At 36.5% G+C, this 23,249-nt stretch overlaps 4 protein-coding genes across 10 annotated transcripts; 2 read left to right on the plus strand and 2 right to left on the minus strand.

The window, feature by feature from the left end:
- Positions 1-5,481: 5,481 nt before the first annotated feature.
- On the plus strand, positions 5,482-10,753 carry LOC110629030 (DDB1- and CUL4-associated factor 13). Of its 2 annotated transcripts, XM_021775869.2 has the most exons (17): positions 5,482-5,630; positions 5,725-5,814; positions 5,914-6,025; positions 6,136-6,163; positions 6,347-6,445; positions 6,632-6,701; positions 6,790-6,824; positions 6,932-7,006; positions 7,086-7,181; positions 8,567-8,630; positions 8,786-8,839; positions 9,111-9,196; positions 9,286-9,346; positions 9,469-9,533; positions 9,760-9,865; positions 9,996-10,084; positions 10,253-10,753. In XM_021775869.2, exons 1-17 carry the CDS (start codon positions 5,565-5,567, stop codon positions 10,413-10,415), a joined length of 1,359 nt encoding a protein of 452 aa, XP_021631561.1. In that variant the 5' UTR covers positions 5,482-5,564; the 3' UTR covers positions 10,416-10,753. The 2 variants fall into 2 exon arrangements, with proteins under 2 accessions (XP_021631561.1, XP_043805560.1); XM_043949625.1 differs by lacking the exon at positions 7,086-7,181.
- Positions 10,754-11,576: 823 nt separating this feature from the next.
- LOC110630464 (nuclear cap-binding protein subunit 2) lies at positions 11,577-14,712 on the minus strand. 3 transcript variants are annotated; one of them, XM_021777976.2, is made up of 9 exons: positions 14,603-14,712; positions 14,405-14,476; positions 14,087-14,310; positions 13,863-14,001; positions 13,747-13,780; positions 13,182-13,295; positions 12,364-12,417; positions 12,094-12,200; positions 11,577-11,874 (listed from the first exon to the last, which is right to left on the minus strand). In XM_021777976.2, the coding sequence occupies exons 2-9, from the start codon at positions 14,420-14,422 to the stop codon at positions 11,800-11,802; spliced, it is 765 nt and encodes a 254-aa protein (XP_021633668.1). In that variant the 5' UTR covers positions 14,423-14,476; positions 14,603-14,712; the 3' UTR covers positions 11,577-11,799. The 3 variants fall into 3 exon arrangements, with proteins under 3 accessions (XP_021633668.1, XP_021633667.1, XP_043805561.1); XM_021777975.2 differs by having other exon boundaries at positions 14,405-14,663; XM_043949626.1 differs by lacking the exon at positions 12,364-12,417 and having other exon boundaries at positions 14,405-14,665.
- Positions 14,713-15,900: 1,188 nt separating this feature from the next.
- On the plus strand, positions 15,901-21,163 carry LOC110629982 (protein NUCLEAR FUSION DEFECTIVE 6, mitochondrial). 4 transcript variants are annotated; one of them, XR_002490332.2, is made up of 4 exons: positions 15,905-16,142; positions 16,240-16,361; positions 18,349-19,528; positions 19,690-20,059. XR_002490332.2 is itself a non-coding variant. In XM_043949619.1 (3 exons), the coding sequence occupies exons 1-3, from the start codon at positions 15,994-15,996 to the stop codon at positions 20,507-20,509; spliced, it is 330 nt and encodes a 109-aa protein (XP_043805554.1). In that variant the 5' UTR covers positions 15,901-15,993; the 3' UTR covers positions 20,510-21,163. The 4 variants fall into 4 exon arrangements, 3 of the variants coding, with proteins under 3 accessions (XP_043805554.1, XP_021632929.1, XP_021632928.1); XM_043949619.1 differs by lacking the exons at positions 18,349-19,528; positions 19,690-20,059 and adding an exon at positions 20,451-21,163 and having other exon boundaries at positions 15,901-16,142; XM_021777237.2 differs by lacking the exon at positions 18,349-19,528.
- A 144-nt stretch (positions 21,164-21,307) lies between these two features.
- On the minus strand, positions 21,308-23,215 carry LOC110629981 (uncharacterized protein At4g28440). Its single transcript, XM_021777235.2, has 2 exons — positions 22,830-23,215; positions 21,308-21,618 (listed from the first exon to the last, which is right to left on the minus strand). The coding sequence occupies exons 1-2, from the start codon at positions 23,062-23,064 to the stop codon at positions 21,431-21,433; spliced, it is 423 nt and encodes a 140-aa protein (XP_021632927.1). The 5' UTR covers positions 23,065-23,215; the 3' UTR covers positions 21,308-21,430.
- Between the last annotated feature and the right edge of the window lie 34 nt (positions 23,216-23,249).

Raw genomic sequence — 23,249 nt, forward strand, 5'->3', positions numbered from 1 at the left:
GCTCTGCCATCTAGTGATGAGGACTTTACAGTCTTTTGTGATGCGTCCCGTGTGGGACTGGATTGTGTACTGATGCAGAATGAGAGGGTGATTGCTTATGCTTCTAGACAGCTGAAGAAGCATGAGTTGAATTACCCCACACATGACCTTGAGATGGCAGCAGTAATCTTTGCACTCAAGATGTGGAGGCACTACCTCTATGGGGTAAAATGTGAGATCTTCACAAATCATAAAAGCCTGCAGTACATCTTGAGTCAGAGGGATCTGAATCTGAGGCAGAGGAGATGGGTAGAGCTGCTGAGTGACTATGATTGCAAGATTCAGTACCATCCGGGTAAGGCGAATGTTGTGGCAGACGCCTTAAGCCGGAAATCACTCGGTAGTTTATCCCACATATCGGTAGAGAGGAGGCTAGTGGTGAAGGAGTTCTACAAGCTTATTGAGGAAGGTCTACAGATGGAGTTGTCTGGTACAGGAGCCTTGGTGGCCCAGATGAGAGTGGCACCCGTGTTTCTGGAGCAGGTGGCTCAGAAACAACATGAGGACCCGGAGTTAGTGAAGATTGCCAGGACTATTCAGTCAGGCAATGATAGCGAGTACAGATTCGACAGTAAGGGGATCCTCCGCTATGGGAGCAGACTATGTGTACCAGATGACATTGGGCTAAAAGGAGACATTATGAGAGAGGCTCATAATGCAAGATACAGCATTCACCCCGGAGCCACCAAGATGTATCAAGATTTGAAGAAAGTTTATTGGTGGCCAGCGATGAAGAAAGAAGTGGCACAGTTTGTGTCCGCCTGCGAAGTGTGTCAGAGGGTGAAGCTGGAACATCAGAAGCCGGCTGGAATGCTTAACCCGCTACCTATTCCAGAATGGAAATGGGAAAATATAGCTATGGATTTCGTAGTGGGGTTACCGGCGGCGTCCCACAGAGTGGACTCCATATGGGTGATTGTGGACAGACTCACCAAATTTGCTCACTTCATTCCTGTCAGGAGTGGCTACTCTGTGGACAAGTTGGCGCAGGTATATGTTGATGAGATTGTTAGACTGCATGGGGTTCCTATTTCGATAGTGTCAGATAGAGGGCCCCAGTTCACCTCCAGGTTTTGGCGGAGTCTGCAGAATGCCATGGGTACTAGGTTGGATTTCAGTACTGCCTTCCACCCCCAGACTGATGGACAGTCAGAAAGGACCATCCAGACTATCGAGGATATGCTCAGAATGTGTGTGCTAGACTTTGGCGGTTCTTGGAGGCAGCATCTACCTTTGGTGGAGTTTGCCTACAACAACAGCCATCATGCTAGCATCGGGATGGCTCCATATGAAGCTTTGTATGGAAGGAAGTGCAGATCACCTGTTTGCTGGGAGGAAGTTGGAGAAAAGGCCTTGGCAGGGCCCGAGTTAGTAGAGATCACCAGCAGGGTGGTACCCATAATCAGAGAAAGAATCAAGACTGCTGTAAGCAGACAGAAGAGCTATGCAGACGTCCGCAGGAGACAGTTAGAGTTTCAAGAGGGGGATTTGGTATTGCTCAAGGTGTCTCCAATGAAGGGAGTGGTTCGCTTCGGGAAGAAAGGTAAACTAGCCCCACGATACATCGGACCCTTTGAAATCTTGCAAAAGATTGGGAATGTGTCGTACAAGCTGGATTTACCTGCTTCGATGGAAAGAATCCATCCGGTTTTCCATGTTTCAATGTTGAGGAAGTTTGTGTCAGATCCGAGCAAGGTTCTTAATGAGCCTGATGTGGAGGTCCAAGAGGATCTCACCTATGTTGAGCAGCCAGTGCGGATTCTTGACACTCAGGTCAGAAAGTTGAGAAACAAGGAAATCCCGATGGTGAAAGTCCTGTGGAACCACCACAATATTGAGGAGTGTACCTGGGAGACACGGGAGTCCATGCTCCAGCAGTATCCCCATCTCTTTTAGAGGTTAGTATCTATGTGTTATATGTGTTTAGTATGTATGTTATGTTTTATGCTATGCATGTACTAGTTGAGGAACATTCGGGGACGAATGTTCTTGAGGGGGGGAGAATGTAATACTCGGCTAGACTCCGGTATCGGAATTCCTACCGTCCGGTGGAATCTCGGATGTCGGAGATCTCTAGAAGGGTAGAATCATGTTTTATAAAATGTTTTCATGAATTTTAATGGTTTTAAAGTATGAAATTAAATGAGTTTTTGCATGAAAAGTCTTTGGAGGAAAACCCAGGTTCGGCCGCCGAAAGTCAAGTTCGGCCGCCGAACGTGCATGCATTTTGGAGGCACGTTAGGCCCCCGAAAACATGAGTGAGAGCAGTCCAGGTTCGGCCGCCGAAAGTCAAGTTCGGCCGCCGAACATTGTATGGATGCGGAGGCAAGTTCGGCCCCCGAACGTGGCCTGGCCAGCCGCCTATAAAAGGGGCACTTAGCCGAAATGGGCGAGCTTTCTCCCATTTTCGGCCACAGCAAGCTTCCAACCTTCTCCTTGCAAATCTAGTGTTCTTCCTCCAAATCTCTACCATTTTTCTTGAGTTTTAAGCTTGCATTGAAGGTTTTGAGCTTTTAAACCAAGTTTTGGAGCTTTGGGAACTCAGGAGCTCATTTTTTGTGGATCTCCAAGTTTAGGTCGTCTCCTCTCGATCTTCAAGAGGTAAGAGCCGATCTTAAGCTCCTCATGTGTTTTAAGTAAGTTTTAAGTGATTTTATGGGGTAGAATGGTATGTATAGGGTTGTATGAGTTTTTGAGCAAATGTTAGGTTTTATGTGATTTATGAACAATGTGGCATGTTTGAGTATGCTTGAAGTGTTGTAGTTGGGATATTTGATGTTTTGAGGCCCCTAGGATCTTGTATGCATGTTTTAAGTGAGGTATATGCATGATTGGTGAGTTTGGAGGCAAAAATGCACAAAGGAACCGAGTTTCTGCCCTTTGGCAGAAACCAGGTTCGGCAGCCGAAGGCACTTTCGGCCGCCGAACATGGCTGGGGAGGCAGGCCTTTCGGCTGCCGAAGTTGCCCCCGAAAAGAGACTTTCGTCTCTGTCTGGGACTTTCGACCGCCGAAGGTGCCGCCGAACCTACCTGAGTTTCTTCTCTGTCCAGGACTTTCGGCCGCCGAAGGTGCCGCCGAAAGTGCCCTGTTCAGCCACTTCATGCATATCTCTATGTGATTTTTTCAGGATGTTTTAGGGGGTTTTTGGGGGATATATTAGAGTTATGTTTATGTATGTTTGGTCCCTCATTGGAGTCCACCTGTGTAGGTTCGGACCCGAGGAACCAAGGACCCCAGCAGTGAGCCAGCTGCTACAGAGTTTGTCAGAGTCAGCCAGAAGTGAGTGGAACTAAACTTAACCTTTTAAATTAAGAAATGAAATGCTTTTATCATGCTTCATGCATCATGATTATATTACAGGTTGTTTGCATTAGAATTCACGACTATGCCGCATTGTATTGTTGTGATAGATGATAGTGGATGGACATTAGGATGATTCATTAGCCTTCTATATACGAAGTCCTGTGGTGCCCATAATAGGGCCGGGCAATACGAAGACCTGTGGTGCCCATAATAGGGCCGGGCAATAACTCCGAGTACGAAGTCCTGTGGTGCCCATAATAGGGTCGGACAATACGAAGTCCTGTGGTGCCCATAATAGGGCCGAGCATGGAGTTGAGGGATTTTTGAATCAGTCCATCCGTGGTGTGATTTATTTGTGCAGTGACGCATTTCATGATAGCATGTTTTAATATTCTTTTTACAGTTCTATTCACTGGGCTTTGTAGCTCACCCCTCTCCCCTAACCCCCAGGTTTGCAGGTACGGGATAGATAGAGAAGGCAAGAAGAGAAAAAGTCATATGTATGTAATAGTTAGATTGTGGACATGACAATTGTATTATGATGAAATGTAAAAATATTCAGGATGTTATGTAATGAAGTCATTGAGGATAGAGTTGTGCTTGACCATAATATATTGTTAATCCCTTTTGTATATACATGATCTTATGTTATGATGTTTATGTAAACTAACTCAACACAGGTTGTTTTGCCTTTAAGGCTTGATGAGATCCCACAGAGGGACTATGTTATGTATATGATCAGAGTATGCACAGGTTGAGTTAGTTGATGACAGTATGTATGAAGAAAAGTTTTAAATTTTTATGCATGTTGTTGATCATGTATGGGATTATACAGGTTTACAGGTTATATGTCAAGCTTGCTACGGGTCCCGGCGGCCTTAAGTCGACCCGGATCCTAGCGCCGGTAGCGGTCCGGATTTCCGGGGCGTTACATAAGTCTTAATTTTATTACAAAAACCTCATAGCTTGTCTCAATAATATCTAAAAAAAATTAAGATAGTTGGTATTTGTAAGGAAAAATTATTTCATATAATACCATAATTACATACTAATTATTAATTATGGTGGAGAATTTATCATAATTAATAATAATTAATAATAATTATAATACATAATTAAAATCATTTTATATATAATAATTGTATTATAAAATTTCTCCTTTATAATTCTCTTTCTTTCTTAAAGATTTTTATGAAATTAAATTGAATTTAATAATAAAAATTTTTTTAAAAATAATAATAGTAAATTTAAATATATTTCATGAATCAAAATGTGACTAACTTAAAAAATTTTATATTACGATTACGTGTGCATTAAATCTTTATTCTAAAAATCCTCAATAGAGTCCAATACAGTATGACTTTGCAAAATCAAAAAATATATAAATTAGCAATTTGGAATAGAATGAATACTCAATTAATATTAAAATACTTAATCATGTATGTATATATATACATAATTTAGCAATTTTGAATAGAATTAATAATGAATACCCAACAATTATACCAGTATATAAGGTAAGAGAAATTCTCAAAATTATTTTTTTAAAAAAATTATTAATTTTTATTTTTCATTAGAATCATTATGAAATCAACTCGTTTTTATATCAAAATTAATTTTTTTTCCTCTAAATAATCTAATTTTAAAGTACTCTGGAAAGCTAGAATTTTCTTTTCTCCAGAGAAAATAACCCAAATCAACGAGTCCAAATACACAGGGAAAAAAAAGCTCCATTAACCCAATCTATCAGGGACCATAAATAAATGTGGAGATCTCTACATCTCATTTAGTGCAGTAAACACAAATCTTCTTCTTGAAATAAAAAATTTGAAAAGAATTTAATTCAATTAATTTTTACTTTAACAATTCTCTTATTTAAATTGAAATTTTTTAATTTAAAACATTTTATTTAAAAAGATTTGAATATAGCTGATTTTATAATAATTTAATATTTTTTTCTTATAAATAAATCATGAAAGGAAGGTGAATTTTTTTTTCTTAAATAAAATTAAAAAAAATAGAGAAATAAAACCCATCTCTTGAAACCGAATTTGGGCTTGGACTTGGTCCAGGTCCAGTGGCTCAGGGCTTCTCAGTCACATTCTTATTAGAGTTTTAGCTGCTTGCTTTGTTGCTTGCCTTCTTTGAGAACTCAAAAGCTCCGAAATTACAGAAATCTGGCATTGTTAGTTATTAAACCCTAGAGCCAAAACCCTACGCCATGAAGGTCAAAGTAATATCCCGCTCCGATGATGACTTTACTCGAGAACGAAGCCAAGATCTTCAGGTAACTCCTTCAAGCTGTCTCTTTCTCTTTTACCTTTGTTCCCCTTCAATTCACTCGCTGTAGAAAAGTAACAATGAAATTTCAATTCAATTAGAGAGTTTTTCGCAATTTCGATCCCAATCTTCGACCCCAAGAGAAAGCTATTGAGTATGCTCGGGCACTTAATGCCGCCAAATTGGATAAGGTAACATGACCAATTTTTAAGCGAGTTATTATGTTTTTTTAATGATTTTTAGAATTGGTTAAAATGGATCATTTTGTTTATGTTTCATTCGTTGATTAGATATTTGCAAGACCCTTTATTGGAGCAATGGATGGGCACATTGATGCTGTGTCATGTATGGCTAAAAATCCAAATTATTTGAAAGGGATATTTTCTGGTTCTATGGATGGAGGTATATATATAATTTATTGTTAAGAAAATTTGCTTTTGTTGCCTTGGTTGTTTCCTTTTTTTTTTGTTAATTTTGAAATTTCTTGAATTTTTGTCGTTTATTTTGTGCAGATATTCGCCTTTGGGACATAGCTTCCAGGTAATTTGATGCTTAATTCAATTGGATGTTTCTTATTAGATAGAGAAAATATAATCTCGTTTAGATTTCTTTCTGTTTAACCATGATACTATCTGAAATTTCACTTGCATGCAAATGTACCAAATGGGTTCCTTTCATCTTTGTTTTCAACTTATATTTATGAAACTAAATTATGGACAACAGGCGAACAGTCCGTCAGTTTCCTGGTCATCAAGGTGCTGTACGAGGTTTGACAGCCTCTACAGATGGGCGTATTCTGGTATCTTGTGGAACTGATTGCACGTAAGTATAATTTCCATCATTAGGATGAAACTTTACTTTTTCAAAGATGCTATCAAAAAGGAGAGATTTTTAAAAGCTGAATATTTGTTGTATCTTTGTCAATCTTCTATCATCAAACAAGGAATTCAATCAGTTTACCTAGTTTGCCTGCAATATTCATTTCAAACTTTGGCCTTCTTTATTTAGTGTAAGGCTTTGGAATGTTCCCATAGCTACCATTGTGGAATCAGATGACTCCTCTAACCATGCAGCAGAGGTATTGCTTTCTTCATGAAGTCATGTTGTCTATTGAATCAATGCTTCTCTTTCAGCCTGCTGATCAAAATTGCTATTCTTATTTGCAGCCATTGGCAGTTTATACTGGGAAGAATGCATTTTGGTATGGATATTAGTTATTTCTCAAGAAAATGTTCTTAGTTCTTGTATTACATATATGGCATTGCAAGTTTTCCACCTATATTCTGAACCCAATCTTGCTGTTTTCAGGGGTGTTGATCACCAATGGGATGGTGAGCTCTTTGCCACAGCTGGTGCTCAAGTCGATATTTGGAATCACAATAGGTTCTTTCTAAACTTGCTTATTTGTTCCACTGTGCACAAAGGTATTTCAAATATGTTTACAGTGTACCTCCTGTCACAGATCTCAGCCAATTAACAGTTTTGAGTGGGGTACAGACACAGTTATATCTGTTCGATTTAATCCAGGGGAACCAAACCTCTTAGCAACATCAGCTAGGTATGCTTGGGTAATGACATCTAGTTCAGTCATCATGTGCTTGATCAGATAGATACAGTTATATAGATCATTTTTCCATTATGTACTTGTCATCTATGTTCTCAAAGGTTAGGAAAAAAATTCATGAACTTTTCCTCATTTGCAATTATGGGCCATAGTCAATTATAGCCTATGATATAGTTATATATGGTGCAATCACAATCAAGCCATCTAAAATAATTTTATACATGTATTTGTGCTCACCTCAGAAATTTGAAAATTGAGAACCTTATCTTGTCTCAATTTTGGCAACTTTATCAGCTTTTGGTTAGTTTAGCTGTGGGAACACATTCCAAATTAGGATTCATATGTTGCTTGAGAACTACTGAGAAAACCAAAAAAAGAAAAAGATGATTGCTGAGAATATATTCTTTCCTAGATAGGAATTACACGTTCAGCTGTTGGATAAGGGCATGATATAGTGCAGATTTAGGTAATGAAAGTTAGCTTCTCCAAAAAATACCAGGGAAATAGAGCTTTGTATTCTTATTTCTCTCTGATCCTATTGGTAATATGTGATATGTTTTATCTTCCGTCTTTGGTCCTCTAAAGATTGACAGAAGAGACTAAGCAACTAGATAACATTCTAACATATGTAAATAACCCCTTACAGGTTCAGCAGTTCTCCATCTATATGACGTATCACCTTTATTTAGCTGTTTTATTATTTATCACTATGAACACCCACAATGCATTAGCAATTTGGAGCAGTTCTCCATCTATATGATGTATCACCTTTATTTAGTTGTTTTATTATTTATCACTATGAACACCCACACCGCATTAGCAATTTGGCTTTCCTATTTCAGCCTGTGGACTAATGATTGATCAAGGGTATTTGTCAGGACTCAAAATAACATGTTCCTGGTGTTCATAGTTGAATGCAACATACTGATACATATGGCATACGCATGCAGCTATATAGCTATGTACATTGTTAAATGAATAAATAAATAAACATATATGCTGCATATGCTCCTGTATTCTTCTCCCCTGCTTTATGACTATAACTTTGTAAGGAGTTATGCTCTACTATTTAGGAATACAAAAATAATTTGTCAACTTTCCATAAAACTCCCCCTTAAGTTGGAATCTAATTAATTCCAACAATGACTATAATTTTGTTAAGGCATTATGTGTGTCAGACCCTTCTATCCATGCAAGATGCGTACTGCATATTGATCTATTTGTGAATGCCACAGAATGCTTACCTGTTGTTGTGGGTTTCTTAATCAACCTATTCTGCTGGATGGTTGATATTGAAGATGTGAATGCTGATGCATATGCATAAAAGTTTATATGTCAGCGAGCATGTATTTATGTGAAAGCTTACTTTCCTCTTGCAGCGACCGCAGCATAACATTGTATGATTTGCGTGTATCATCTCCAGCAAGGAAACTTATCATGAGGGTAATTTTGACCATATATCTAATTGGTATTATGGAAAATATTATGTTCTTAAATTTCTATTGGCATTTGTAATTTTCAATAGCTCAAAGTCTAATAATTTACTAATTATCTTAATTTGTATTAGGCAATCTGAGTTATAGTTTTTTTGGTTACAGACAAAAACTAATTCCATCGCGTGGAATCCTATGGAGCCAATGAACTTCACAGTTGTGAGTACATAGACAAACTTAATTTGAATTAATATTTTGGTTTGAGATTATTTTTGAGAATTCAGTATTGGATGGTTGGAACTTCAATATAACAGTAAATTATTTGATCTGATAATCACTAGCTTCCTTTTTAACTAAATGCTACTAAATATAATGCCAGTGTAATACTTTTAGAAAAAATCACAGAAAAGGGTGGGAAATCAGTTGTACTAGCGATAGAATGATTCATTCATTAAAGACCATTTACTAGCTGCATTCTTTAATGATTCAGGCAAATGAGGATTGCAACTGCTATAGTTATGATGCTAGAAAATTTGAAGAAGCCAAATGTGTACACAAAGATCATGTTTCTGCAGTGTAAGATGGCTGCTGTTTAATGTCTCACCGTTTTACAATCTCTTTTGCCATTATTGCTTATGAAGTTAACATATTTTATTCCTTTTCAGGATGGATATTGACTTCTCACCTACTGGTCGAGAATTTGCAACAGGATCATATGATAGAACAGTGAGTTCCATCCACCATTTGCTTGTGTAGCACACATTTTTTTCTATAATTTTTCTCTTTTAATTACATACAATAGCAAAAATAGCTTTTCTTTTTATCAACTGCACGTACATCTGCTACAGGTTAGAATTTTCCAGTACAATGGTGGTCACAGCCGAGAAATCTATCATACAAAGAGAATGCAAAGGTTTGATCAGTTCTATAGCCTTTATCCTCCACACGTCTGTTCATTTGTTGGTTGGCTGAATTTTGTAATTTATTTTCAAGCCTAATGGTGAATCTGAGTTGTTTATGAACATGTTAACTTCAAAGCGAAGGCCTTGGATTCTAAACCTTGCACCTTTGCAAGATTTGTGAATGAAAATGCAATTTTTACTGAATGTGTTTTGATCTTTCTATTTTCATCAATGTAGGGTATTCTGCGTCAAGTTCAGTTGCGATGCTAGTTATATTATTTCAGGAAGTGATGACACCAATCTTAGGTTATGGAAAGCTAAAGCATCAGAGCAATTGGGAGTGGTAAGATTCTCTTGTTACACTGAATCGTAATGATTAATATTTAGACACCTGATGTCCCTTCTGCATTAGCTGATTTCTTTTGAGGAGTGTTGTCTAATTGTGTATGAATTTATCTGTCTTTGTGCTGCAGCTGCTTCCGAGGGAAAGAAAAAGGCATGAATATAATGAAGCTCTCAAGAATCGGTATAAGCACCTTCCTGAGGTTAAGCGAATCGTAAGGTAAGCCAATATTTAACCTCTTAAATGGGACTGGCTTTCTTCTGAAAAGGAGTATCCACTAGATTGGTGCTAGACAGTCCAAGTGCCATAAGAATTCTTTATCTGGACGCATTAATGGAGTATCAATTACTGGTTGTTCCTCATTTTTCTTAATGGATATTATTGCAGGCATAGACACTTACCGAAACCCATATACAAAGCAGCTGCTCTCAGACGTACAGTGACTGAAGCTGAAAGGAGGAAAGAAGAAAGAAGGAAAGCTCATAGTGCTCCAGGAAGTGTTGTAACTGAACCATTACGTAAAAGAAGAATCATCAAAGAAGAAGAGTGAGTTATGCGTTCTCAGGTATTTTGATCATCAAGGTCCTCAGGTCAGGCTCTTCCCTGGTTGCCATGCCACAATTAAGCCAAAACCCAAAGTGAACTGAACATGGAAGCTCTAGTATGTTCGGAGCTGATTGTATTTAGCAGTTTTGATAGGCCAAGTTCATCCATGCTTTGTATTCTTCAAATAATTTTTCCCCTTTTTATGGTTGAGAATAGTTTATTCATTTTTAATAGGATTTACTATTGTGGGAATATTGTGGAACGCACTATCAAGTTGTCAGTTTTTTTTAATTATTATTATTATAAAAAGAAAAATAGAAAGAAGCACAATATTCTGTCCAATTGCAAGCTATGAAGAGTTTTCATTAACGGTGTTTGACAGCTAGTATCTCTGATCTCAAGTGCGAGTAGTCCTGCTGTTGCGCTGTATAAGGTCGGGCAACGGTTCCGATGACTAAACCGGTCTAATCTGGATCAGCATCAGATTAGAGCTCCGCAGGTCTAAATGAAAGCAAAATCAATTTTTTTGAACTAGATTGAAATCCAGTCTAGTTCAAATTATTGTATTAGAAGGAAAAAAAATCAACTTATAATTTGACACACCGGCTCAAACTGGACAATCTGATCCAGCTCTCAGATCGATGAATCAAAATGAGCATTAATTCATAATTACTGAGGACCTCCACCAGCACTCCTAAGCGAATCATGGGTTAGACAAAAAGAAACAAAGTCTAGAGCAAACCTCCTACCAATGTTTCATGGAGCTGCTGAGAACTATAAAAGCTATTTACTCCGAGAGAGGTGAAGAGAGAATAACCCACACTCCAGCCCATTTTTAGAACCCTTCTGTTTATCAACGTTTCATTAAGCCTTTTTCTTTCTATGTGCAGTGCCTGGAAAGCTAATTAGGAAACAAGATAGATAAATCCAAATTTCCGTCGTTTCAAAGTTAATAACAAGCAACCCATGAAACTCTAAAAACATCCAAGCTAGGCAAATGGAATTCAGCATATTCAATGAACTAAAAAATTATATATACATATAAGGTTATCCAAACATTTGAGAGGAATTTAGTGGGATTCTGGTGGTCTTCAAGAAGTAACATCGATGCAAAAAAGGAAATGTAGAAATCAACAACAAACATGGTTCCAAATGCACACAACAATGAAGTCCAAACTCAGATGCGGGGCATCTTCATTATAATCTGCAGAACTTAACCTACAACCCATAAATTGACAAAAAATAAATTGAAAAAAAGAAAAAGCCTTAGCTGTTGCATTGCATGAACACAGATTTTTACTTTACTTGGAAAGAATGTACTTTGTTAGACTTGGTACAAAATGCAATGCTATTACATATCTTGCTAGTTAAAAATAGCACTAAGAAAATTAAGATCGTCGCTTCCTATCATCTTCCTCCTCATCATCAGAGTCGCCACTCTCACGAAAACGTGGATTCTTTTCCTGTGACATCAAAGAGCACAGCATTAGGCAACTGAGTGGAAACATACTTCAGAACAGGCGGAAGCAGAAAGCATGTAGGAAACTTTAGCTTCACTACGGTCATCCATGCAATTGCAAATTGCTAACAGTTGAAAAGCAGTTGGCAGGGGATCCCCTTCCTCTTCTCAAGTAAAAAATATGAAATGGTTGACACAGACAAATTAAGCATTCAAAAATTACCGGTCGGGAGTCATGATCAGAATTTCTCCTTGATTCGTGATCTGAGGTTCTCCTTGACGAATCATGTGCACGATGTTCATCATCTCGGTGCCGCTTCCGGGGATAATCTACTCTCCAAAAAGAGGATCAAATTAAACACAGATCAATTATCACCAGGGCAATTTAAAAGAATTTCAATCAGAAGTAATGATACTAAAAAAAATAGAACAAAAAGGATTTTCTAATGAAAGATACCAAAGGCAATTGAAAAGCACTCAAAAGAAGAAATACCTCTTCCATGCCTATGATAACCACCATGACCATGGTTTCCACCATGCCTACTATCTGCAGAAGCAAAATGTCCACGGAAGTTAACCCAGAAAAGTTGTGAACAACATACATACCAAGTTAGTTTTACCCAATTATTAAGGCACTCCTAAAAGCAGAATAAGAAACCACACAAAAAAAAAAACCTTGAAGAAATAACATCACAGGTAATGAAAAGGTAATCCGGTGCCCAAAAGGTTTCTCGGTGACCTGAGTGCAAGGGTTCAAAGGTTATTTTTGGATGTAATGTACTGCTAGTGCCAACCTACTATTTCACAATGCAAAAGAATTCAATGACAAAACTCTAACAGAAGTAAAAGAATCCACTAAACCAGCATTCAATTCAGTGTCCAATAATCAGCATTAGGACTCCAGCAAATAATTATGTACACTCGGATAGGCAAGAAGGTTTTCCTGTAAACTGTTACTTATGGTAAATCCACACATGTTACACCATTATAAAAGTTATTCACCTGTATGTAGTTTCATAGCCAGGGTAAACCATATATTTTAGGGTTAAAGCTTCACAAAAGAACAATATAGTCCATTCATTGACATTCTGTCACATACCATTGCACATACATTTATGATTTTCGAGGCTTGGACAAACTAGAAACTATACTTTAAATCTAGGGCTGTCATTAGCCAGGCGGGGTTTATCCAAAGGAAGCTCAAAGCATATAACCACAGAAAGGGAATAACTCGCTCAGGCCAACAATGAAAAGTACAAATTATAATTGCAGCTTAAGATAATCCTCGATACTAAGTTTGCAACAGCTCACAATGGGAATGAGGTGCTATGACTGGAGGGAAAGAGCCCAATGAACCAGCTCCATAATCGACAAGCTGTCTCTGTTCCAGCTCACGCTGAACCAATTTTCCATAACCACCTCTGCGTACATCATGTTAAGGACACATAAAGAAGTGGTTGAATCTTTCATCCCCCAAGACATTCCATTCTTGTTAACCATACTAAAATAAGTAGCTACATTTAAAACAATCACCTTCTTCACTCGCATGAAATTTTCCTTCTCTCAAAGAAATCAAAGTCTAAATTTGGATCATTTAAAAATAAAATAGACAATTCAGTCAAAGGAACCATGCACAACTTGATAGGGAACCAAAACCACTTGAAGACAGCAATAATAATAAGCTGCGCCTGGGTAACTACTTAATAATCCAGTAGGGTTCTGGTTTCTAGTTTAAAAGCTATGATGACCCCGTTAAATTGCAAGAACAAAAAAAGGCTTCAAAACCACCCGTTCTTGTGAAAAATAAGGACAACCAATTGTCAACCAGATCATGGTGAAATAAAATAACAGACATCATAATACAACGAAAGGATATCAGGATCATAGTCTGTACGATATTCATCTCTAACCTGCAAAAAGAGGGAGAAACAAAACTTAGAGAATAAAAATGGTAAAAAGTTCAGCAATATATAGCTAGCACAGTAAGTTCACCTGTCCACCACTTCGACCACGGCCCCATTGCCTGCCTTCCTGGAATCCCCAATCAAAATCCACACGAATTGGGCGGTCATCAAGAATTGTCCCACTGATATACTTCACAGCATCCTCAGCATCTTCTCTAGAATAGTACCTGATAAACATATAAACATATTGAATCACAAAATCTAGTCATGATCAACAATCAGTGCAATTCTAATATTTAAACAGTGACTCACAAGACAAAGCAAAACCCACATGGGGTTTTCGTGTTTTTATCTAATCCCATAATTATCTTCTTAATTTCTCCAGCTCGGGAGAAAAGTTCGTAAACTTGCTCTTCTGTAGTGTAGAAAGACATGTTCCCAATGTAAACAGTAGTCGATGTTTGAAGCGCATGTTCAAATTCCTCTTGGTTTCCCGGAAACCTTCTGTCCCGATAAGCAGAAAGTTTAGCCGGATCCTGCCATCAAAAGAGAAGGCGATAAATGGCATAAATTTAAAGGGGGAAAAATCGAAATCGGAAATCCACTATTAAGCTTGGAAGTAGACATTACCTTGAAGAGAGACGCCATTACCTAAGAATCAAAAATCAGGCAAAGAAGTTTGCTTTCTGCAACAGAAGATCACTGCTTATTCAAAGAAATCACAACTTCGATTACGAGAGGGAAAAAAAAACACAATACAGAGCTGAGCTCTGTGATTGAGATTGCGGAAGAATAAAATTGGAGAAGTTAACCCTAAAAGAAGCATACCAGAGAAGTGGAAGAAGGATAATTTGTATTGCGGTCGAGGGTTTTAGCCACTGATTTTGCCCCTCCGGAGTGGGAGGGGATCGTTAGTAATATTGTAATAGTACAGGGGCATAAAAAATAAAATAATATATATATATATAAATTAGATAGACCAATTAATTTTTTTTATATAGAAATTTTAGGATTTTCAAATCAATTTTAATTTTATTTTCTATAATCAATTTTTTGAATTGATATTTTTTATTTCGTTTCAATTGGTATAATTTAAAATAAAAGTAAGTATTTATTGCATTAATTTGAAAATAATGTTCTATATGTTTTATATCTCATTACTTTTTTACTTAATTTAATATGTTTTTATAAAATAATTATGAAAAATTTAATATGTTTTGTTTAAAATAAATATTAAATAAATATTTTTAAAAATAAATACCTCTTTAAAAAAATTTAAAAATATATATTATGATGTTACTCATTTTCATTTAAAAATTTGAGATTTATTTTATATTAAAGTGGTATTTCATCGTTTGCTTTTGGTAATAAATAATAATAAAATTTTGACACTATCAAATATTATTAATGTAGTAAATATTTTTATTATTTTTAATTAATAAAATTTTTTAAAATAAATTTAAAATTGAAATAATTTTAATTTTAATTAAATATAATTTTATTAATTAAAAAAATTTAAAAATTAAAATCTAAAAATCTCGACCGCATGGTACAATGACCTCAATTAGCTATGATCGACGATATGGTATGCGATGCGTCCTACTACTGTCGCATCACCGTCGGTGAATCCCATAAAGCTAAATGGGTGTCGTTGATAGCGCAGACGGCAAATCAGTGAAAACATGAGGATTGTCTTTGTGATTTCGATGATGAAGTATGGCCAGCATCGAAACACAAAGGGTCAGGGAGCGCAAGAGTTGCATATTCTTTAGCGTTTCATGTTGGCAGCAGGCTAGCGGCGGTTAGGACTATTCTGAAGAAAAAAGATGAAATTTTTTAATTAAATTATGATTTAATCCCTGCAAGTATTTTAATTTTTATAAAGTGATTCTTTTGAATTGAAAAAAATTAATTAAAAAATCTAATTAAAAATAGTAAAAATATCTATCACATCAATAATAATCCACAGTATTAAAATTTTGCAATTATTTATTAAAAAAAACACAAAATATCATTTTAATACAAAATAAAACACGAAAAATATGTGAAACCACGTCCTACTTTTTACTTTCCCCATTCATTAATTATGAAATTGCATGATAATCCCAATGCGGCATTTGCTATCTTTACATCCAAACAGTCCGTAAGTCCAACAGGGTTTAACGCTTCAAGTTCCCGTCTCAAAACCCTACTGCTCTTTGAGTATCCATTTTCTGAAAATGGCATCTTTCACCGCTGCCAGATCCATTTTCCGATCAACCTCCTCCGCTCGCAACGCTGCTGCCCGCTTTGCATCCAAACCTAAAGCCTCACCGGCTTCTCCCTTTCGAGCTTCCGCCAACAAGCCTCTCTCTCAACCCATTTTCAGGTTACCTGTCGACCTATATATACATGTGCGTGTGTTTGGATATCGATTTCTCTTGGGATTAAGCTTTTAAGATTCGGCTTTTGTTTTGTAATGAAAGGCGTCCCGTCGAAATGAGCTTCGGTGTGGAATCGATGTTGCCATACCACACAGCCACTGCTTCGGCATTGATGACTTCGATGCTATCCATCTCTCGCCGGAGCTATGGTTGGCTTCCGGAAGGTATTGAAATTGCTCTCTCTATGTATATCTCATTGAATCATTGGTTTGTGAATAGAATCAAAATTGATGAGTTAATTATTGAATTATAATTGATTTGTGATATATTACTTTGGAATTGTTCCCATTTATTTTTTCCACTTTTGGTTGATATCTCGGTTTTATTTTGGGTTTCAAATATTGTTGCTTAGTCGGTATTTTTTCAATGGGTTAAGGAGTACTGATTGCTTTATTTTTCAAGGACTGCTGTCTAAATGTAACTTATTGGTACAGAGAAATAAAGATTTTGTGTGGGATTGTAACTGTGGTTTTTCTGTTTTATTTTCTTTGTGGGTTCCTTGGCTAATTGCTTTAGTTTTTGTAGTCCTTGTTTATGTTCATGTTTTGCTTTTAATTTTGTAAGTTAGTGCTTTCTGGAATTAGGCTATTAGATCTGTAATGGATGTGAAATTGACCTGGAGAGAAATACTTTAGCAAATAGACTTATGCTTACAGGCAGTAAATGGCATAGGCATTTATACCTTCGAGGCCTTTGCTCATGGATGGATATGTTAGGCCTTATAGTCTATTTAAATGGTGGAACTTCAAAACTTCATCTGCTTCTCATTTTTATTTTTTAGAATAGGACAAAAGTCTTTTTTTTTTTTTCATGCTTTATATATTAAATTAGTGTATATATCTCTATTTTCCTGTTGTAGGACAAGATGAGACTAGATGAAGATCAGGAAGCAAAGATGGACTGACTTGGATTTATTTATGTTCTGAGCTTGTAATTTAAATGAGTGGCATCATTTATAGACTAGGCAAGATTTTTGTTAGAAGTGATTTTGTGATCTAATGTAAAACGTCAGCAATATTAGAAAAATTATTCCTTGGAATTTTTTTCCCAAGCATTCTTAATAAATCACGTTAGATTTTCTTTGCATTTTGTATTATTGTAGGACAAATATTCAACTGCATGTAATATCAATTTTGCACCCATTAGTCTTGCATGCCTGACTTGATCAAGTTACAGTTCTATGCGGTTGCTCATCCAGTGTCTTTGGTAAACAAAATAAATAATCTTCAGGTATAAATACTTGAATATTTAAACATGCTTGGGAATTTGAATAATGTTAGACTCACATGGTGCAGGGTCCTAATTGTGGGCCAAGTGGTTCAGTTATTATTACAGTTCAAGGATTTTTCTACTAAATAGGACTGATCTTGTTGGAGAAACTGCTAATTGGTGAATTGGCAACTACTTTATGGTCTAGTTTCATATAGTTGTATAAGTTTGGGTAGGCTAGGATTGTAATTTAATAAAATAAAAAAGGATTTTATTGAGAACTTATTTGAAAGGAATGTAACTCTTTAAATTGTTTGTAAGTTTTATGATTGAGTTAGGGTTGTCTGGTAACTAGCAGTGATACATTTAAGGATACGTTTAATATGGGGTTAACAAAATAAGATTAATGATTAACAGTGCATTCTTTCATGGAGTAATAGTTAATCCCTAAAAAAAAAAATTTCTTTCATGATATTTGGTGTTCAACATTGAAAATGAGGTTAACTATTAATAAAATGAAAAATAAAAGAAGTTGAGAGGTTAAAATTTTAACCTGATGTAATGCTATTCCGGATGTTGCACTAGGGGGAGATAATGCAATAAATATGCACTCGCTAGGGATGATATATTAACCTAGTGTAAATTTTTACCCCCGTAATATATAATCCTCCTTTAACCCCATACCAAATGTACCCTAAGAAGTGTTTTTTTTTCCTCTTTTTCACCGACCATATTAAAATGTTCAATGTTCCTTGTAGCTATGGTGATTTTCCTCTGATTGCATAAAGCGCTTTTAATAATTTGAGATGTGATTGTAAATGGTCCATGTCTTGTGATTCAAAGTTTAGATGGTTCACTTTAATCATTTTTCTGTATTCATTGATTTAAGAAAATAATCACCCTGACCATCAAGGTAATGTACTGATTATTTTATTCAATCAGCTTGCAATGATGATGTGTGATGAATGTTCAGAGGATTCAAGCAACTTTAGAACAAATTTCTGCCTTTAAGAAGTTTTGATTGAGCTGCTGTGGAGCAAGCTGGCATTTCTTGATCTTGCAAATGTAGATGAATTAGTAGACTTTTCTGACCTTTTCTGTGGCCTAAAGATGCCACCTTTCTCCATGACTTTAGGCTTAATTGTATCTTTCAAACATCAGTTGCAAGGTGTATTACATAATATTGAAGTGACTAATATTTTTCGTCTGTTTCTTAGCAATATGAAAAAGATCATTGGTTCATCCTGCTAGTATGTTGTATTTAATCAGCCTGCAATAATGATGTACAATGAGTTTGCGGACAGTTATGTTCTATGGTCCTTGCTTTCACAGAGTGTTGTCTCCAGCCTACTAATTTAGGACTGTTGAGTGGCCTGCTTATTAGAAAGTTCTCCAAATTTTTTTTATTTTCTTGTTTGACATATATATTTTTTACAAAATCTGGCATTAGCTAAAACTGTTAAAATTGGCGTAAAATTGTGGACCATGTAGTTTTGATTGGTAACATATGCCAAAGTAGCTGCTTCATTTACCTTGATGGTTGTGACCCTTGTGAATCAATGTTTTAGATGTTTGTATTTCTCGTCAGCAATCAGTTGTGAGCTGTTCTTTTTTGCTTAAAATCTATTGTGAAATAGATAAAGGGGGGATATCCTAATATGAACCTGTGTCGTATTTTGAAACTTAAATCTATTGTGAAACAGATAAAGTGAGGATATCATAATATGAACCTGTGCCACTGTCTATTAGGTTGATTGCTTGTGTTCTCTTGGCTCAATATTTGCCTTATCGAAATTTTTAGGCTTGCTATCTGTATCCATGAATTACATCATTCATTGATGAACGTCATTTTGGTGGAGTGTGATATTTTTCATTATTTCTGCATGTTTCATGCTGAATATTATTAATGATACTTTTGATCCCACATGAGGCAAGGGTGATTTGCTTTATTGCCAAGTAGATTATTCACATCACCCGGGATGTTGGATCAGTTATATTTCACATCCCCTGGATGTTGGATCAATTACATTTCAAGTTCGAGAGTTTCCTACTTGTATCTGGCTTCCTCTTTTGTGTGTTTGGGGCTGTAATAAATGTTATTGGCTGGCTTGGTGAAGGGCAGGTTGAGCTTTCCTCCTTTAACTTGTTTTATCTTGATTGCATATTAATATGTTTGATTATCAGTACTGCGTATTGTTATGAGTATTCTGCTATAAATTACATGCACCTGTCACTTGTTTTTGCATTATACTTATTTTATGCATGTTTATTTTTGTATTGTAGATGGATGAGAATATGTTTGTCTGGTGATATGCACTGGTTGCAAGTGTTTTTACCACTTACCAGGGAATCTGATGGCTGCTATCTATTTGAGTTCTAGGTTGATTAGATCAGGTGAATTCATAACTGAACTACAGAATCTGGGTTCTAGTTGACTGTTGGATGGCTTATATTCCTTCAGGCCTGGTGTTTTCTTGGTTGTAAGGTTGTAATGCAGAAATTGGCAAATGGGTCTCCAACTGCCCGGAATAACCCCTTATTTCCTCTTGAACGATCTCAATGGAACCTAAAATGTTGACTGCTAATCTTCTGCTGAAAGGTTATGATTAGAATGATGAGTTCAACCGCAAGCATCCATTGTTTGCTTTATTCTTAAGCTTGTTCCATTCTTGCTCATTTCTGGTCACCCCCCTGGTGACCATGGCAGTGCTTTGCAAAATGAGTCGAGCACAAATTTTAGAAGCAGATTGCTCATTGAACTGAATTACCCTTCAGAATTATAATTTTTCACATTCCGAAGGATACAAGGGGGAGAACATATAAAGGGGTACAAAATGTAAATAGCCAATGTCAAAGCTTTTATATTATTAGATTGGGAGATGACAGCATGAAATCGCCTTCATAACTTAGTAAAGCTTAAGTTCATTTCTCTGATTAAAATTCGCTCTAACATTTTTAAATGCAACTTCAATTTCACAAGTTAATTATTAGTTTGAGTTTGATTCTGGAAAATCACCTTTCTTATGTGGAGTTTTGATCTGCAGGTGTACTCCTTTCACTCTCTGTACTTCCTTATGGAGGTTTATGCAGTCCTATGGAATAAGAATAGTAAATTTAGTAATATATATCTAAAATGGATTCCAATTAAATTAAAGAGATTGTAACTAAATTATTTATTGAACGAAACCTTTAACTTTCCCATCTTAAACTCTGCATCTAAACTTTTTAAGTTTTTTATACAACAGAGCAATGATTCGCTTGGAATTTTGATTTACAACATCTAGTAATTTGTCACCCTGCCATAGGCCGAACTGGAACACTTTGAGCAAATACAGCCATCCCATTTCAGGGCCAACAAAGCAGAATTACACACTCCTTAAGCAAAATGAAAAGGATAACCTAAAAAGTTCCGCAAAAAATTTGATTGTCAAATTTACCCAGCTTTAGAAATGAGGAGGGATTGTAAAGATGGAGAATTTTTCTGCTACTTGGAGACAATTTTTATCTTGTCCGAGTTATCTTATCGCTTTGTCCGCACGTCTCATCTCCTCCAACCACCGCACCTTTTCGCTCTTATTTCTTAGATCTATCCCCTTGGCTCTATTGCCAGCTCCCATTAGCTCACTGACCAGCTGGAAAGTGGAAAATTAGTTTCGTAGGTGTTCTATGAAGCAAGGTTGGTTTTGGTAGACTTGGACCTTTGCTTCTTAGTACCGAACAGGCTTTTACGTATCTTTCTCTGGACTTTGGGCTTTGTGTATCACATGCTTGTTCAATGAAATGCATATCTTTCGACGGAAAAAATAAGATGGCAGGATTAACTACCGACATTCAGATACGATCTCATTTCCAGACTGATAGTTAATTTTTGCAATTAACAATTCCCATACTGAGATTAAAATTACATCTTAAACAAAACTTTGTACCATATTCAAAAGCTGTCTCAGTCAAACAGTTCACAAACGGCTAACAAAAAATTTAATGTCTTCAGTGATTCCAAATATTCACTTGCTGAAGATACTAATCATCCCTGAACAGTAACCAATTCATACTCAACCAGAGAAAGATTGTTATTTTCTTGAACTACAAAATTTGCAGGTTCAGTAACTTCAATGCGTCCCCACTTGTCTACTGCAAGCCTCATAGACCCCTTGAACATGTCAATTTTTGCATTACGCAAAATAACAGTGGAGCCAGGATTCATAAGGTCAACTGCAAAATATTAGAATTGTATTACAAAATGATGTAAAACAAAATTGAGATGGAGACCAGCAAACTACGAGAATTGGCGAACAAAGAAAACTAATAGATAGCTAAAGCCTATGCACAAACAGCAATGCCTACCTTTCTACTTCCCAGTATAGAGTGCCTACAGTAGCTCCTAGCTAGATGTAGAAACAACCTAATATCTAAACTCCAAAGGACAACTAAGCAAATCCAGAGAAAGATGAAAATTGATATTTTAACCACAATAAAACAAAAAACCATAGTATGACATAGTGAAGCATCAACCTGCAGTAACCAAAAACGACCAACTCCTCTACTTGACACCACAAGAAGCGTCCGGCTTCAAATCAACTAAATGCATCCGGTAGAACATCCCCCACCCCCAAAAAAAAATAATAATAATAATAATAACAACAACAATAACAATAATAAGGCACCGATACCATGTGAAACCAACATTTCTATGTGAGAATCAGCTTATCAGGATCATTAGCAATAGGTAAGAATCAAGCAATCTATGATTTATTATATCCAAGGCGTATATATGGACTTTGAGGTTAAAAGAAAACAAAAATGCTCTGCCCCCAAGTAGTCAGAACTTAGAAGCTGAGCCTCCCTCTACAATTGCCAGAAAGAGACGTGGAAAAACAAAAACAATCAATAACTATTCATTTTTGTCCTACATTATCAGATCAACTAAAGCAGGATATGCATTAGCATTCCTAAATTCTAAAAAATACACGACAAAACATAAGTATGCATAGAAATTGTTGTAAAAGATGAGGAACTTTTCAGACATGATTAAGCGGAAGTTACGAATATATATGCATACATGGACAAAGAAAATATCGAGATAATGCATAAGGCTGTAATGCAGTTTTGATCTTGCACTACAGAAAGAGATCCACAGGAGCTTTACAGACTTCAACCAAGTCAAGCGCAACCGAATAAATGATGCTTTACACCCATTGAAACAGCAGAAAGCTCAGGTTCCCAGCTCTTTAACTTGGAAACCAGACAAATTAGAGATAATACCCAACCACAAAGACGCCTTACAAACAATAAATATATTCAATTTTCATGATATTGAAAGGGAAAAAAGACATACTGGAGTTCATTTAATTCACAGAGAGACTAATGAAGCTACAGACCAAAAAAGATAGACCGAATTAACAAGCAAGAGACATAAGCAACACCTTGTTCATTACGGGCAGTGAAGACGATAGAGCCAGTGTCGTCGCCGACGAGGCACTCAGCGATACGAGAGGGGCGGATAGGACGCTGAGAGATAGACATGGGGGCACGGCGGGGCTTAGGGACAGGAACTGCGTTGGAATTGACAACCTTGACAATGAGATTGTGGCCGGTGGTACCAGGCTTTAGTTCTTCTACCTTGACGAAGACGGGCTTTCTCTTCTCTGCTGTTGCCATAATAGAGATCGAGAGATTTCTTGACCCCTAGCAGCCCCTTGTTGCTCTTTTCGCGGAAGAAAAGGAAAAGGGGGTTAGGGTTTTTGATTTGGGAGTTCTGACTTCTAATTGGCCTGGGACTAAATGGGAAGGATTGTTATTATTGGGGAATAGTGAGAATTACTAGGAGGTCTCTAATTGGTGTA

Source organism: Manihot esculenta, chromosome 13 (genome assembly GCF_001659605.2).
Source record: "Manihot esculenta cultivar AM560-2 chromosome 13, M.esculenta_v8, whole genome shotgun sequence".
Taxonomy (NCBI): Eukaryota; Viridiplantae; Streptophyta; class Magnoliopsida; order Malpighiales; family Euphorbiaceae; genus Manihot; species Manihot esculenta.

What these genes read in the sequence shown, in the direction of transcription:
- LOC110629982 (XM_043949619.1), top strand. Translation starts at nt 15,994, where the DNA reads ATGGCATCTTTCACCGCTGCCAGATCCATTTTCCGATCAACCTCCTCC. An exon ending in CTCTCTCAACCCATTTTCAG is followed by an intron (nt 16,143 to 16,239) that starts GTTACCTGTCGA and finishes TTGTAATGAAAG; the next exon opens with GCGTCCCGTCGAAATGAGCT. An exon ending in CTATGGTTGGCTTCCGGAAG is followed by an intron (nt 16,362 to 20,450) that starts GTATTGAAATTG and finishes TTTGATCTGCAG; the next exon opens with GTGTACTCCTTTCACTCTCT.
- LOC110629981 (XM_021777235.2), bottom strand. Translation starts at nt 23,064, where the DNA reads ATGGCAACAGCAGAGAAGAGAAAGCCCGTCTTCGTCAAGGTAGAAGAA. An exon ending in CACTGCCCGTAATGAACAAG is followed by an intron (nt 21,619 to 22,829) that starts GTGTTGCTTATG and finishes AATATTTTGCAG; the next exon opens with TTGACCTTATGAATCCTGGC.
- LOC110629030 (XM_021775869.2), top strand. Translation starts at nt 5,565, where the DNA reads ATGAAGGTCAAAGTAATATCCCGCTCCGATGATGACTTTACTCGAGAA. An exon ending in CAAGGAAACTTATCATGAGG is followed by an intron (nt 8,631 to 8,785) that starts GTAATTTTGACC and finishes TTTTGGTTACAG; the next exon opens with ACAAAAACTAATTCCATCGC. An exon ending in CAGGATCATATGATAGAACA is followed by an intron (nt 9,347 to 9,468) that starts GTGAGTTCCATC and finishes CATCTGCTACAG; the next exon opens with GTTAGAATTTTCCAGTACAA.
- LOC110630464 (XM_021777976.2), bottom strand. An exon ending in TCGTACAGACTATGATCCTG is followed by an intron (nt 13,296 to 13,746) that starts ATATCCTTTCGT and finishes AACATGATGTAC; the next exon opens with GCAGAGGTGGTTATGGAAAA. An exon ending in TTATCATAGGCATGGAAGAG is followed by an intron (nt 12,201 to 12,363) that starts GTATTTCTTCTT and finishes TTTGGAGAGTAG; the next exon opens with ATTATCCCCGGAAGCGGCAC.